This window comes from Phaethon aethereus, assembly GCF_964289735.1.
Source record: "Phaethon aethereus genome assembly, chromosome: 18".
NCBI classification, from domain to species: Eukaryota; Metazoa; Chordata; class Aves; order Phaethontiformes; family Phaethontidae; genus Phaethon; species Phaethon aethereus.
In genome coordinates this window covers 7507687-7524049 of record NC_138594.1, presented here as the reverse complement: position 1 = coordinate 7524049, position 16363 = coordinate 7507687, and the positions used below count along the sequence as shown (strand labels likewise).

The 16363-nt window shown below is 44.7% G+C and overlaps 1 protein-coding gene across 1 annotated transcript in view; it reads right to left on the bottom strand.

The window, feature by feature from the left end:
- The window catches only part of ABCC3 (ATP binding cassette subfamily C member 3), a gene marked incomplete at its 3' end in the record, with an annotated part of 49440 nt that extends 36616 nt beyond the window's left edge, over positions 1–12824 (bottom strand). Inside the window, exon 1 of the mRNA XM_082008059.1 lies at positions 12783–12824. Coding sequence (XP_081864185.1) covers positions 12783–12812 — 30 coding nt within the window. The 5' untranslated portion in view covers positions 12813–12824. The remainder of the gene's footprint in view (positions 1–12782) is intronic.
- Positions 12825–16363: the final 3539 nt, after the last annotated feature.

The following is a 16363-nucleotide window of genomic DNA, read 5'->3' as shown; positions in this document are numbered from 1 at the left end:
ACAAAAATTCTGTCCTAAAAAAACACGTAATATTTTGAGATCTGGTTGAATTATCCCTGCGAATAAAAGTGGAACCTTTCCAAAATTATGTGAAAGAGCAAGAAGCAGCACCCACCCAATGACCAACAAGAGCCTACTACTTCCATGGCACACGGCAAATGTGGGGTGAAGGAAAAACCTATGTCCAAGGTGACAGACCTGACTACTGGTTATCCTCGTAATGTTTCCCCAGGTCCAATTCCATCCTGGATCAGATAAACAAGATTTCCTGGAACAGATCTGTCTCTGTAAAAAGTTTCCCTTTCAACAAATTGTCGTTTTCTGAGAGTAGACTCTTTCCAACCTCAAATACAATGAGAGGAGTTCCTTTTAGAAGACACAGTACCTAAAACATTTAACTATAGTGTAATTCCATGCAAATTACTTGCTCTCCCCAAGACCAGACCACAGTGGACTGCTGCTATGCCATGTGCCATGTAGCAAGAACTCTGCTAAGAATTATTATTATTACCTTTAAATCTGGGAATCTGAAAGTTGTTGTCTCTTACCACGTTTCTTACCAAGCTGCGTATGTTTCCACAGAGCTGGCAGTTCCATTTCATGGCTTTATAAATCACCGCACAGACAGCATATATTCCAACATTCACTCCAATCCCAAACAACTCATTTTGAGTCAGAATATGACACTAAGTCTCAACACAAATCTATCCTGACCAAGCCAACACTGTTAAGTATTGCTAAATACCCTTCAATTCAGCAGTAAGATTATGGAACTCCACCCTTGAGAACAAACACAAGAAGCAGTGGCTGGAGAGACACACCAGCTCTTTGACTCCTATCTTTAAGGCTCCTGCTTTAATCTGGCTTTGTCTTTCCATATTCTGAACTCTGTCCCAGTAAGCAGAGCAGGTTTAAATGCTTCTTGTGTCCCATTCTGATTGAGGATGAAAATACCCACCTTGGGCTGTCTGGGTTTGAGGGTTTTCTTTGGACTTGCTACCGAAAGAGGTCTAATATGCTGACGTTGGATAGCACACAAGTTCCTTGGCTCCTGGCTCTGTGCTGTCCTGAGCACTGCTCACTTTCCTCTGTGCATCACAGCTCTGCCTCAGGGTCCCCTTCAATGAAAACCCACTGAAAACTCCGCAGGCAGCTCGGTGACCCAGAGCCGGGGGGGGCCATCAACAGGCATCTCACAAGGGGAACTACTCAGCAGCACATGTTGGGATAACAATACTTTCTCTACGAAACCCATCCCAGGGAAATTGTAACAGCCAGCATGTCCATCACAGCTAACAGGGCTGTCAGCTCACTTCCCCACAAGCAAGTCTTAAGGGCAGTAACCTGTGACCTTTTCCTAATCCAGACTCCCGCTGTGCTCCGTGGCTCCTCCAGACTGCCAGGAGCTCTGTGGCAACTGTAAGCAGCAGCATTTCCTTGGATGCAGTTATCATGGATCAAGTTGGAGGCTCTGCTGGTGAGATACAGCATTGCTGAAATACCAGCCCACTGTACCAGGCTCCCTGGGCACACAATTTATTTAATCCTGTAATAATACTTAAATGCAATGCCAACATCCATGGGAAAAGAGATTAGAGATGCTTCTTACAGCTTCACAGCAGACAAGGTGTCCCCTGGAGTCTAAAACTTAAAAATTAGTGGGGCTTTCTGTTGATCAGTTAAGAATATCATTGACATTGCCCCTTGCAGCAGCTTTCAATCATACCCATCACTCCAGTCACAGTCTTTGGATACACATGACCCTTGTATTAAGGGCCATCTGTGCAGTAGGACTTACATTTAGATGAGCAGTTTTAAATACATGATCTTCATTTAAGGGAAGGTATTCAACAGGGAAGCTCTGAGCAATATTGAATCTGCTCTAATACTTAGCACTTTCTATTACACTTTTCCCTCTGGACAAGAACACTCTATTGAAAAGGCCATCCTTAAAACTGGTAATACCTTTAAAGGAAACAAAAGTTCAACACAACATGTCTTGGGTTTGTGCACGTCATCCCTTACAGCTTTCCAAGAAAAGAGGGAACAAACAGAAAGCCTAAAGCTAGGCTGAAAAACAGAAACAGGGAAATTCCTGCCTATCCCTTTCCCAAACCCCAAGGATAATGTTAATAGAGCCTGGGCAGAAAGACCAGTTGGGGTTCTGGTCTTGGGTTTAAGTCTAAACCAACTCCTACGCCACTACAAAAGTTTAAAATAAAAATGCCTCACACTGGCTTTACCTGGCATACAGCTGATGCCGCAGTAATGCTCCTCAAACAGCCAGCAATGGAAAGCTTCCAAACCCTAGGGAAGACTAACAATTTATTTTGCAGTGTCAAGCAGTTATCTCCATCAAATGGATGAATTAATACATGTTTCTCTCTACATTTCTATAGCACAGAAAGAATTAGGAAAAGCACAGGAAACACATATTCATTCTTTATCTGCTGGAAGTGCGAAGGCCATTGCATCGACGTCATTCATGCTCTACCCAAGGTTAATACATGCCCTATCGCTCATTCTGTGTTGGTTATCAGTAGTTGACACGTTATTTAAAATTGAAAATCAAACTGGAAAGCTGACTGGGAAGGTACACACAAAAAGACAGAGGAGTGAATAACCGAAAGCAACAATGCTTCCCTGCAGTAAGCAAACATGGAAATGGTATCTCTTGTAGAAGAAATTGTTGGCGAGAACGTAAATGCAGAGGAGAATCTTCCTGCCCTTCTTTTGCCTCTAGGTCTGGTAAATACCCTGCCAGTGAGTTTCACTTGTACAGCCTGGAAAAAAAAAGGAAAAAAAAAAAAAAAAAAGGATGTTTTTCTCCTGGCTCTATCACACTGCCTCCTCCCAAGAACAAGGATGGCTTTGCAGCAGCTCTGAGCCACGCCACCAAAAACTACCAGGGCTCAGTCTTAACTACAGCACAGGCTTAATCTCAGCCTCTGCATGTCTCACCTCCCACTTCTAGCTGTTGTCCTTCCCCCTCTTTGGTCCTTGTTGGTACACTCCTTGGGCCAAACTCTAATAATCATTTTAGAGCACAAACGCAAACAAGCACTCTGCTCCAGGCCTCCGGAAGGCTGCCAGTTTCAAATGGCCTTTTCAGAGCAAGATTTTACATCTCCAAAGGAACAATTTCACCCTTATGCACAGAAGGAGTAACATTCTTCATTAATCCACAGCGACTGCTGCACAACCCAATTCCTTCACATGATTACATGAGCAACCTTTCCCCCCCGCTATTGAGGCAAGGCGAGAGATAATGACGTTCGCCACTGCAACACCGCAGCAATACTGCTTGGGAAAAAGGGGGGGGTCGAAAGGGTGTAAGCATTTATAGTACTGCATGAACCACAGCGTTAATAACCAGGAATAGTATTTTTCTGTATATAAATCACACTGCAAGAGTTACCTACATTAGTGAAGGACCACATGCAGGATGCTGAACTTTCTTTTCCAGCAGTAAAGGGATCTTTAGTGCATTATTTTAATAGATCAAATAGACCTTGCACAAGTTCATAGTCTATACGAGCTCATTTATGGTCATGGAGTAACTAGTCACAGGTTTTTGCTTGAGTTGAAGTTTCATGGTACAAACGGTACCAACCACACAATGCACTTGAGAACTGTGGACCAGACATCCAAAAATTAAGGCACAGGCTTAGTGACAGGCGTTACACAAAACAGTAAGTTTCTCTTTCTTCTCCTTTTAGTTTTTGAGCTTTAGGATTATAAGTTCAGTGCTTCCCTGCCGTCATGAACAAAAAGGAGGAAGGATAAAAAAAAATTAAGTTTGTCTTCTGCCAGAGTCATGCCGCTCCAGCAAATGGTGCTTTCAGAAAAGCATCTGTAGCTTAAGAGAGATAGTGAAGTAGACGTTGACCACAGTAAATATATGTGTCTAAGACAACATACACCTAAAGTAAAAGCAAAATCCATCTACTTCAATTGTTTTAGTAGCACTCAGTCTTCTTGCTTGGACAGAGGGATATTTATTGACCTACAGAGGGGAAGACATAGTGCAACCATAGAGGCATGAATGCTCATGAATCAAAAGCAGGATTGAGAGGAAAAGGAGACAGGATTCATTCCTTCAGAAGAAAGTCCCCAACTGTCTTTTAAAATTGATTAAAGCTACATACTGTTGTAGAGAAAACTTTCTGCTAACTGCATCATCAAAAGCCTTTCCTATGATGTTGTGCAAGTACAAATAAAGGAGTGGGTTGCCCTGTTTCAGCACAGCGTGATGATCGGTGTGGGGGAATATTCTTAATTTGGGCCATCCCATCTCCCTTCAGTTGAAAGGATCAGAGTAAATCCAACAATCATAATGAATGTACCTCAATTAAGAAGAAGTAGGAACAGCTGAAACTGCTGCAAATTAGATGGTTCCTGCTTTATTTTCTCCCCTTCCCTCCCATTTTAAGCTGGCCCATCCAGTTGGGCTGATATACAATAATAATAGAAGTGATTGTCACAAAAAAATTGTCATCAGTGTTGCTCTGACACACTGCCTGCCTACCAGGAGCTGGAACAGACAAATTGACTGCAGCGATAATGAGATTTTAATGTCTGGTCGAGGCTGTCTTTAACATGGCAGTAGTGCGGGAATTTGGTGGGGCAGGATACAAAGGTCATGCACCGTCTCAAGCGTCCAAGGTTGGTCACACTCTCCAGCTGCAGGGACACTCATTAGGGGACCACCAAGAAGCCAAATGCAGCAGCAGGCTAGAGGGCAAGGACAGAGTCTTGCTGCTAATGAGCTTTAATGACAAGATTAAGCCTGGTTTATCACTGGTTTATCCACCTAACACAGACGAGCATTACACTCTTGCTATACTCTCGGACTTCCTTTGCACAAACCACACTCATCTCTCAGTCCTCCACAGACCTACTTATTTCAGTCATTTTTATTCAGAAAAAGAGCGAAATCCACAGTCTGGCTCTAAACCCGAAAAAGCGCTCGCAAAGCACCACTACAGGTAGTATCTTGGGGAAACATCTGCTCCTACGCCTGCCCCCATCCTCTCAGCTATTCTCTCTTCCCTTCCCTTTTTCTTAAAGTGAAGGTTGGCCTTCGGTGGTGCTAAGCCAAAAAATTCAGAGGCAAAGAAAAGATGGGATCAGGTGACTGTGGAAAAGGAGTATGTTAATCAGAGAAATAGAGCAAAGGCAGAACTGTCCTGGTACATCGTTTTACCTCAAACTAACTGTATGCACAGCTTCTCACCCATATCAACTAAGCAATGTAAACAGAAAAGCTTAAAACTTTATTTTCAACACCCAGAAAAAACCTACTTCTAAAAGAATCATGTTCAACTATGATCTGTATAAACGCCCCGCAAGTGAATCTGCCCAGCCAGAACTGCTGTGCGAGCAGCGCCAGCCCTAAAGCAGCGCTGTAAGACCAGTGGCCCAACTGCAACACCCTTACAATAATGATGCTTCAAATACCCAAACGAGCCAGAACTTTCATATTTTGCCACAAAGAGGCTTAGACGTGGAAAGTGAATTTTTGCAGGTCACCAACACATAAGCAAGAAGTAGCAACTATCAGGGCAGGAGTAAAAAGGGGAAAAAAGCAGCAGACAGAACAGCATTGCTGCATATGAAGATTACCACAGGTCACAATTCTCCATCTGATAGATCTTCCAGTAGCAAACAATTTCCCCCAGAAGACATACCTTGCTTTTTCAAAGGAGACAAAACATAAAAGCATAAAGTTTTTCAATGCTTTTTATTTCACTTCGCTCTCACCTCCCCTTACTGTAATATAAGGATGACATCCAGAACGCAGAGGTTTTTTTCCCCTTTTAATTTTCCAAATGTACATAATAACAAAGGGAAATGAAAAAAATTGCACATCTAAGAGGTGAGGGAGATTCTAGAATACAAGTCACTCAACCAGGGGGAAAGGAGAGATATCAAAGGAAGAAACGAGAAGTATGCTTCTCTTTTTTTTTTTTAAATTGCACAAGTGTCAAATGTATTTCCGTATTCTCCTAAAGTTTCAGAAAGAAAAAAGAAATTATTACTTCTGAAACTAAATGACTTTGACATTTGAAACAACTGCCATGAGATAGTTTTTTTTCACCTCCTCCATTTTTTATTCTGTTCTAGTTCAATGCTTTATGACACCAGCACTTGACATTACTGTAAATTATCTAAGTTTTATTACATTGACTTCACCCCTCACGCTGCCGTGAGATTAGCACAGGGACATGGTGCCAGCTCACGCAGGCCCATCACTGAATCAAGGCTGTTGGTTGTACAAAAGCCTGAACACATTCCCAGGAAGATCTCTGGCTTCTTGCCGCTATGCTCTCCTCCAGCTCGGCCGAAAAACATGCGGCTGCATAATGGCCCATCACATTCACGGCAGCACCAGGAGACAAATGGAGCATTAGCTTACTGGAAAAATCAAAGATCCCATTTAATAGGTTTCTCAAAGGAATTTTTTTTAAATTAAATTTTAAACAGTAATAGTCTCTTCATTTTAATACATTACAAATTTACACATGTAGAAAGGAAAGGATTATATCTCCAGTGGCATAGTAATTTGCCTACCAGGTAGGTTAGGCCCATCTCAAAATGTTTTATATTCTTAACTGTAGCGATTAAATAAGCTCCATTTTAAGGACCTCCTCATGCGACTCAGATTTTGTTTCAGGTATTATTTCTTTTCAGAAGGCAAACTTTATAATATTCCTAAGTCCCAGACACTACAGCTACCAGCTCTATCACTTAAGCTAAAACAGGGAGAGATGTGACCAGGGAGGAACTGTTGAGTTGAAAGTTGAAGAACTTACATCCCTTGAGTTTTGCTACAGAGAAAAAGTCTCCCTGTGGGCCTTTAATCCTCCATTAAAGCAAGGTAGGACCTTGCCTCCCTACCATCCGCCCCATCTCACAGCATCGTTGAGTTTTACTGTCCCACCCCCAGGAAACACATGGAAAGGAGGGACAAGAAGCCTTTTGTGTCCAGAAGACCTTTGTGAAACATGTCCCACAAAGCTGCAGTGCACCTGGGCAAAAAAATTCTTCTCCCCTTGGGCCTTTTTTTTCCTAAAAATCCTTTTTCCTGCAATTCCAGAATTGCAACCGTGAATTCCAGAAAGGACTCAACCATGCTGGTCAGATGGTGGTGGTGACAATTTTATCAGCTGCCCCCATTCTTCTGCACTGAGGACTGTACTGCTAGTTTGACCCGTAGGTGTGCTGGTTTGAAGGAAATGGCAATGACTGCTTTCCTTGAAAAATGAGAACAATCACATTCACATATTCTACTGAAATGAACGCCATTTTCATTAGCTTCGTTAATTGACACTGTCATTGAAAGACTCCATAAATCCTTGATATTGGCAGCTTTCACTGGTTTTGTTCACAACTCTCAAATCCAGACTTTGTCTTTGCCAAACAGATTCAAATGGAGTCTATTATGCCGTTTACACACAGATGAATGATAATAGGTCCTTGACAATACTCCAAATCTAATGATAAATATTTATACTGCTCTTGATATCGAGAATCTGAGGCCCAAATCCTTTCGCAGTATCTTCCATACAACTCAATTCAAGAATGTTAAAATCTTGGGAGGATTTGAGCTTGAGTACTTAATTGCTTTTAAGTTCAGGATGTTACCAACACAGCTACCCTTTGAGAGAGCATAACTTCATAGATCTGATGTCTGAAGAGACCATTAAAGTTACCTATTTTGATCTCCTACCTAACATGAGAAAGAACAGACAGACAGAAAGAGCAGCAATCGTTTGTGAAGAGATTCATAGAAGTGGGACTCAGTTATCTGAAGTTGGATGCAGTTAACAAAGATTTTGTGGAGATCCGTATCATGTTTAAGTATCTATAAACACCGAACATTCTGTGTTTATCACAGTGTGGCAGAAGGGGAAGCTAATATATAAAGAACAGCCAGTCTGGACCATACCATCTACTGCAGAATCCCTCCTTTGCAATGACTTGCTACCACCTTTTGCTTCACTCTTCATCTGCTGGAACTAATTTAGTTTAAAATATAACGGAATAATTGAAATTCGATGTTTTATTATTAATTTAGGGCCAAATCATGTAAGTTGTGGCTTTTTAAAAATAAACTTGTACACATGTTACAAGAAGTATATTGTTTGTCATCTTCCTTGAAAGTAACATTTCTTCCTTACTACACCTATTCTAAGTCATCTTGAACTACAAAAAAATTTCAGCATGATACTTGATGAAGGAAAAGGGGAAATTATGCAGAGGGGAGACTGGTGGCACTTTGAGGCAACAGAGCGGGAAGCTGCATTTCCAGACAGCAGCATGACTTTTAGTCCAAGTCTACCAAAATGTCACAGAATGACTCAAGGTGAAGGAATAGCCACAAACCTAAAGGTTAAAGGGCTGCTTGTATGAGACTATCTCAAAGACAAGACTGAGGTACTGTTTACTTTTGAGAGTTGCTGCAACTTCCTGTTGATTACTCAAGAGCCTCTGAATGAAGGAGCCAGCACTCCATGTGGGATGGCAAAAAAAAAAAAAAAAAAAAAAAATCGTCAGGATACGAAGGCACAGGGTAGGGCAAGGAAACTGAGCTCTCTGGGCTAGAGCAGGACCAAAAGGAACAAGCCTGGATCTCATCCATAACTGACCAGAAGTTGTGGTATCTCCTTTGAAGTGCTATATCACTTGTCCTCCCATTTCCTATTTATGCTGTTAAAAAAACAAATAACAACAACAAAAAAAACCACAACCACAAAAAAACACAAGCTGCTGCTTAAACCCAAGCACTTTGTCCATAGGCTAAGGTGTTTATGAGACCCAACATCCTGAGAGCCCCCAAGTACTGCACAGCATTTAATGTTTTATCCTCACAGCAGCCATAGTGCCATTTCTTACCAAGAGACTCTGAGCGACAGAAAGATGTGTTTTTACAGTGGAAGAGAACTTTTTCTTCTACAGTCATGTTGTTCGGTCACTAGACCAAAACACTTTTGCAGCAAACTCTGCTGAGGAGATGACTTTGTTCTCCTTGTTGCAGCCTTCCAGTACTTAAAAGGGGCCCATAAGAAAGATGGGAACAGACTTTTTAGCAGGGCCTGTAGCAACAGGACAAGGCGTAACAGTTTTAAACTAAAAGAGGGTAGATTTAGGCTAGATATAAGGAAGATTTTTTTCACAATGAGGGTGGTGAACCACCGGTCCAGGTTGCCCAGAGAGGTGGTAGATGCCCCATCCCTGGACACATCCCAGGTCAGGTTGGACAAAGCTCTGAGCAACCTGATCTAGTTGGAGATGTCCCTGCTCCCTGCAGGGGGATTGGACTAGATGGCCTTTAACGGTCCCTTCCAGCCCAAAGATTCTATGATTCTACTCTCGGAGAAACTGCTCATATTTTACTACAGCAGAGGTCATAAGCAACAAATAAGTGGTAATTAACTAGTATCTACTTCTCAGATACAGAGATTGCAGGTCACATTAATTGGCACAGCTATCTAGGACATTTACTATCACATAGTAAATATGTGACACAATAAATAAGAAGTAATTATGGGCAATAGTAAATAACACACCTAAGGACTGCCTTGTGTGGGTATGCGCTATTGCGTTCATCTCCTCCCAAGGAGGCATTTAGCGTGGGAACACTGCTAGGAGATATTAACAATTAGCTTTGAATTCTCAATTAAAGTAGACAGTATGTTTCTAAGTGTTCAAATGAAGAGATTGCTCATACTGCATTTTGAGAAAATAATGTTCCCATTGTTCCTCTTTTATATATAAAATACCCTGTACCTGTATTAGCCATTTGCTGATTGCATGTTCAACAGGTAAAGCAGTAGCTGGAAGCCAGAAGCTTTTATAGATTTCTAATGTGACCTACACCGTTTCCTTTAATTTCTTATTTCTAAAATGAGTTGAACAGGAAATTATTCTGCCTCTGCACAAAACACACAAAAAACCCAACTCACTGACATTTCCAGCAAAATTCCCCACCCTGCATCATGGTGAAAAGTTGAAACCTTAACACTTTTGATAAGCAAAAAAAATCCAAGATAAGTCAATCATCTGTTAAAGTTGATATATTTTAACATAAACATTTTCATGAGCTAATTTCTGAACTGTTTTGTTTTGATTCTGACCTGCTTTTAACAGAAAAGTATTGTAGTTGGTTTAAATTTCAAAACAAAGAACTGTTTAAATTGGAACAGCATGTTTCCTTTCGCCCTAAACACTTTTAAAACTGACACCAGCATGTCATTCAGCTTCCAAAAATATCTAGATTTTCTTCAAAAAAATATGGGGAAAGAGTCTAAGTTCACCTGCTATGTAAAAGCAAACATTAATACTGGTTAACATTTTTATCGAGTTCTTGATCTGAACTGCAAAGCTGAACACCATTAGTTTTGTATGCACAGGCCAGTAACTGCCTTTCACCTTGTTCCTCCTTCAAAGTGTACAGCAGCACAAGAACCCCCAACTTTTGTGGACATATTTCAAAAAGAAGTCTCTACCTGCATCTTCTTATGGAACAGCGTATTTGCACAGCAAGTAATTTCAAGGTCACTATCATCTACATGGTCATCACTTAAAATCTCTCCAAAAAATCAGTTCAATGTATACACTCCTGTTATTAGAAAAAAATACCACCGGCTACCAAAAATTGGGTATAAGACTCTTGGTCACTGAGTTCAGCCTGCTGGTTACTGGGACATGTGTTCCGTTTCACAGAGTTACTGAGTACCATTCTTCAAAATAATTAAAGAGATGGAAGGTTGCTCTGACTCTAGACTAAACTCCGGATCTTTCCAAAGAAGCAGAACAGGTCTACATTTATCAAGTAGTTTGCCCATTTGCTTAAGGAAGATTGTTCTTCCCTTTTCAGTTAGTCTCCTTTTATTCTTTGGTAGTATTTTATGTTGAGGTATAAGGATGTGATAATTACACCAAAAAAAGTTTCTGGAGAGCCTTGCAACACATGCCTCACATCATCTTTCACAGATTCAGATAGAAAATGCATTCCTCTCCCAATCTAAACTACCACGTTTCAGATCAACTGGAGTTAATCACACTTGAACTATTACTTCGAGCAAGGCTGAAGGTATGCTTTTGAATTATTGTTTTGTTAAACACATTCAAATCTCTTCATCATTTATGCTGTAAATAAATGTTTATTAATGGAAATCCCTTCCCTGGATTACCTTTATATCACTTCCTGCAAATTTAGTTTTGAAAAGCCGTGGCAATATTAAAACCAGGATACACTACCTGAGCGTAGCATACACCAGACACAGCGCTGCAAAGGGTACTGTGCTTGAGCGTAACAGTACTGCATGAAGTACAGAATGGTACATTTACTTCATGCTTAAAACCAGCAAAACTGCCTGAACATTTTACATTAATGTAATAAAATGTTATCAAAAGCTTTGGCCACAGAGAGTAGGTACACTACAAGCCTTACCTGAGAAGCTATGGCACGCTTCTCGAGGCCGTCAATAAACTAGTGAGCAGTGTTGATCTGTTTGTGCTTGTTCCTGTTCTAGAAGCGTTTATAGTAGAAATAAGAGGTGAAAATACTTGTTTGAGCAAGCTCATCTGCCAAGAGTGTGCAGAGCGCTTGGAAATTAAATCCAAGACTGAAAAAAGAAATGTAACCAAAGGGCTTAGGAGCCCAAGTCCTCTTTCGAAAAGTAATGTTAGGACAGTTTTCGAAAGATAATTAGATTCATCTTCAGACATTCCTGTTCATTCCTGCTCATCTTTCTTTGAAAAAATCCCCCTTGAGCTAAATCAATATAGAAGAGAAAGGCACGTGCAAAAACTGTGATTTATTGAGGGGCAGTTCCAGATTCTCCATAGACGCTCAAGTCCCCGGGCCTCCCGCGCTCTGCAGGAAAGCAGCACGCCATACCTCGGGGAAAGACTGCACCAAGTACTCCTAACAGCGTTTACACCCTTACCCATCAGGGCAGACCATGGCAGCGGTTTCCAAACTTTTCTGCTTACAAACACAGTGCCTGCTGCAATCAGCCGTCCCAAAAGGCTGACGGCTCCAAACGCTAGCAAAAGCCGTCTGCAATCCTCCGAGGCTTGTGACCGCCCCGGGCTGCCGTGGAGCCATCACTCTTTCGCAGTAACAAAGCACGTAACAGGGAGCACCTTCCCGCCCATCAGAGAGGTTCTGAAGAGCAACAGCGGCACTACAACGGCAACCCTCGGAAGGCGGCGATAGCCACGTTCATTGCTACAGGGTCCCGAGGCGGACTACAGCTGTCCGGAGCGCTGCAGGAAACGCCGCACCTCCTGCAGGAAGGCGGGGGCTGTGGCACGGCCCGGGGTCTTGCGGGGTCCCCTGGGGCCTTGGCTCTGGTCTGGAGCTGCTGACTCGGGAACGAGAAGGGTGCTGCCGGCCCTGCCCCGGGTCCTGCTCCCCCGCCGGTCGGCTCTCTGGACAGCCAGCCGCTGGGGCTCGGCCGCCAAGGTGCACCTCAGCCCCCCGCAGCCCCAGCGCCGACCTCTCCCTGCCCGCTCCGGCCCCTCCGAGCCGGCGAGGCGAGCACACGGCCCCTGTCGCGGGGAAACTCCCCGCGGCGGCGGAGCGGGGCACGGCCCTTCTCCTCCGCCCCGGGGCAAGCCCCGCAGCCGGGGCCGAGGGGGCTGGTCCCCGCTTCCCCCCGGCCGCTCCGCGCAAACCTCCACGTCCAACTTTCTCCTCAGCGGGGGAAAGCCCGCGGGGCGGGAAGGTGGGGGGGAAGGAAGGCGGCACCGCCGGCCGCGCTGCTTACCCAGAAGCGGGACCCGCAGAAAGCCTCCATGGCCGCGGCAGGGGCGCAGAGCCTGCTCCGGGCCCCACGCCGGGCACCAGACAGCGCGGGGGGAGAAGCCGGCTCCTTCGCTCCTGGGCGGGCCGGGGGCGGGGAGGAGCGGGCTCGGCGCGCCCCGTCCCGCCCTCCCGCCGGCGGCGGGAGGTGCCAGCGCCGCCGCCCCGCAGCCGTCGGCCCCTCAGGCCCGGAGGCGCCGGCCCGGGCCGCCTCGGCGAGGCGCGCGCAGGCCGCGAGGCGCCGGCCGGGACGGGCAAGGCCTCCCCCCAGCCGGCGGGACAGCCCGGGCAGGGCGAGGGCGACCCCCGCCCCACCGTGGCAGCCCCGCAAAGGCCGGTGTGAGAGGGAGAGAGAGGGGATGCCGCAGGCCTCCTCCGGCCTCCGAAACCCGGGCACTGCTGCCGAGACGCGGCTTCCCGCGTTTCAAGGGTGACCTCCCTGTGGCAGGACCAAGCGCCCAGGAAAATGTTTCCCCTGGCCAGTGTGACCTGCCGGGACAGCCAGACCCCTGCTCTTGGAGGGGAAGATCAGTGTTCCCCAGGCAGCGAGCGGAGGGTGGGCTGAGGAGCTTCGTGGGCTGCCCCGTCCATCCATCCATCCATCCATCCATCCATCCATCCATCCATCCATCCATCCATCCATCCATCCATCCCACTCCGGCTGACGTTAATGTCTTGGAGACACTTGTCATCTCCCCTTCAGAGAGGTGAGGAGTGTGGTTGCCTCAGCAGGACCTACATCTCTTACCCATCCATCTGCAGCCTCTTCCTTCATGCTGATGACTTCCGCTGTAGACATGTGGTTAAATCAGTGGCGTGGATTTATTTTCAAAAGCTTTCAGTCAATAAATTTCATGTATATGTGTAACTAATAGATTTTGTAGTGTAGCACCTTGGACGCAATCTGGATTGCACCTCCCCGTGATGCAGAAGCACTGTTTGCTTTCCTCTTGAGCAGCGCTTCTTCTACACCATTATTGATCTTCCAGCACCTGCTGTTTGTCCACCCACTTGCTGTAGCATCTGGTTCAATATCATCATCTCACGCAAAGCACCCTGCAGCCACAAATCTACTTAAATATTTTAGGAGTTTGAGTTTCCTTCCTTGCTGGAAGGTAAGGAACCATCAGGCAGCAGGGTGTTGTCAAAGATGCTCACCAGAATGGAAAGGAGAGATGAGCAGCAAAGTACTGCTGTGTCCCAAAAATATCTCATCCCTAAAGAAAAATATTCTGCTAATCTTTTATGAAGACCACTGAAGACGCTAGGGGTGATACCCACTCAGAGTACTGTCAGAAGAAGCCATGTGCTTCCCACGAACAATGCTGAGAATTTGTTTTAGACATTTATTATAATCTGGCTAAAGGGACGCAGCTCTTATTAGTGCAGGAAGATAGGATCTTGCCTAACATAAGGTTCTCGGGTGATTGCCTACAAGATTTGAAATCTCAGACTGATCCAGGCTAATCAGCACAATCACATTACAGTCCTCTCAAGGAAATACTAAAGGAGCCCTAGCCAACTCGATGAACGAGATCTTCTAAGGACATCATGGGTTGTCTTTGCAAGTCTTACATTGAAACTTTTGCTCAGTGAATTGCAGCACAATACAAGTTTTATGAAAAGTCAGTAATAGCTGGGAGTTACTCCTTTATGGCTCTTTAAACTCCCTCTCCTGCAAGAACCTGTGAGAGCAGTTGCTCCAAGAGAAGTGCTGAGAATTTGATCTCTCTTGACACATGAGCATGCATCTCTCTGTTTCTTGCATTGAGAAGCAGAACTTGGTGCAGTTTGAGAACGTGCTCTAAATTAAGACCGGCTCTGACATTGTAAGACGTTACAGGTACAAAGGCACTTCACGAACAGCTACCGTAGGCTGTGTACAGGAGGGGAGAGGTTTATTTTATCAGTGTACTTGCACAGTTCCATTGACAGTGCACGGTGAGTTAATGCCGGATTAAATTATTGACCTCGGTGGAATCATTCCACTGTATCTGTGAAGAAAGGTCCTGTATTAGGGTATTTTCCCGGGTCTCACAGGACCCTACAGCAGGGGGCCCTAAATGATTCTGCTTCTTGCTTCATGTTCCTAATTCATGGTGGGCAGCTTCAGTAGCAGCCCTTGCCACTAAAGAGGGGTGGTACTGGTGAGTGGGTGCCAACTGGGGTGCCAGCTCCCCCTGCATGCCCCACCACAAGCTCGAGAAGAGCCACCAGGCAGCCAGCCTGGACCTCACAGCAGACCCTGCTGACTCGCACTGACTTTGAAATGTAATTACTGATTTCCAGGTGCTGTCTGGCAAAACAGACTAGCAGAGAGGAAAAAAAAAAAATTAAAGGTAGGAATTAAGGAATTATTAAACTCTCAGAGAGAGAAGATGGAGGGGAAGCTAAAAAGCTCCTAGAAAGAGCCATGATAAAGGATTTTGCTGAACCTGGTGCAAAGCAGAGCCTGAAGCACTATCTCAGGCAGCTCACTTTGGTCCTGTTTTCTTTTGATGATGCAAGGGAAGACAGATGTACCTCAAACGTGTCATTACTCCTGTGATGTTCCCCCAAATGCAGGCTGGCTATGCAGGAGAATGAAACGGCACCTTTAGTATGAATGTCAGGGAGGTCATGGACTCACCTTTTCTCACCGGACATTTATTCTGGGGAGTGGCAAAATCTGATCTGGGTTCATTCAGTAATGTATTTGCATCCTCTTTTCCATGCCAGCTGCACAGTAAAGGACTTTTCACCTGCTAACACATAGAGCAGGTCAAGTCAGCGCAATCAGGAAGCATCTGCAACGCACACCCAGGGCCATGCAGGAGAAGGTCAGCTATCAACCAGAGCGATTGGCAGGGACACGACAGGAGCTAACGTGAGAGGAAAGCTGTTTGTGTAAGCACAGACAGGCTTCGTTTCATATCACACCTCACGCTGATTTGCAAAGCACTAAAAGCAAAATGAAGTGTGACCGACTCCTGAAGAAATCGGTATGAAGAAGGATATTTAGAGTTGAGGGTTGGGGAGGGCTTGAACATGTGCAGCTCTGGAAGTCACAGTTTTATGGTTAGTTGACTATAAATATCACCTTCTTTCTCTGCTTGGAACAGCAGAGGCTCAGCTTCCTTTCCAAGACCGACAGAGGTGTCACATTTTACAGATAGTAAGAAAAAGAGGCTGCCAAAGTAGCGTTTACAGCAGGGCCCTATACATTTACTTTATAAGAAAGGAGATGACACATGTAAGATGTGGACGTGTAACAAACTCTGCTTAAAGTCAACGCTACACGAGTAGCAGCAGGCCTCGGGTTTTTTCTCAGGCATCAGTGGTGTTGCATATAGTGTGCATCTCTCTTCTTGCAGGAAAGGATTTAACTTTAATTTCCTCGTTTCTGGGAAGTGCAACAAGCACTTTAGAAGTCCCATGATAAAACAGATGAGGAGTGTGCTGGGAATGTGCAGCCCCAGTTTTTACTCACAGCTCTGCTTTTACGCGTACATCAGCTACATGCCTTTGTAGGCAAGGAGTAGAAGGCAAGATTCCCCTGGCTGGAAG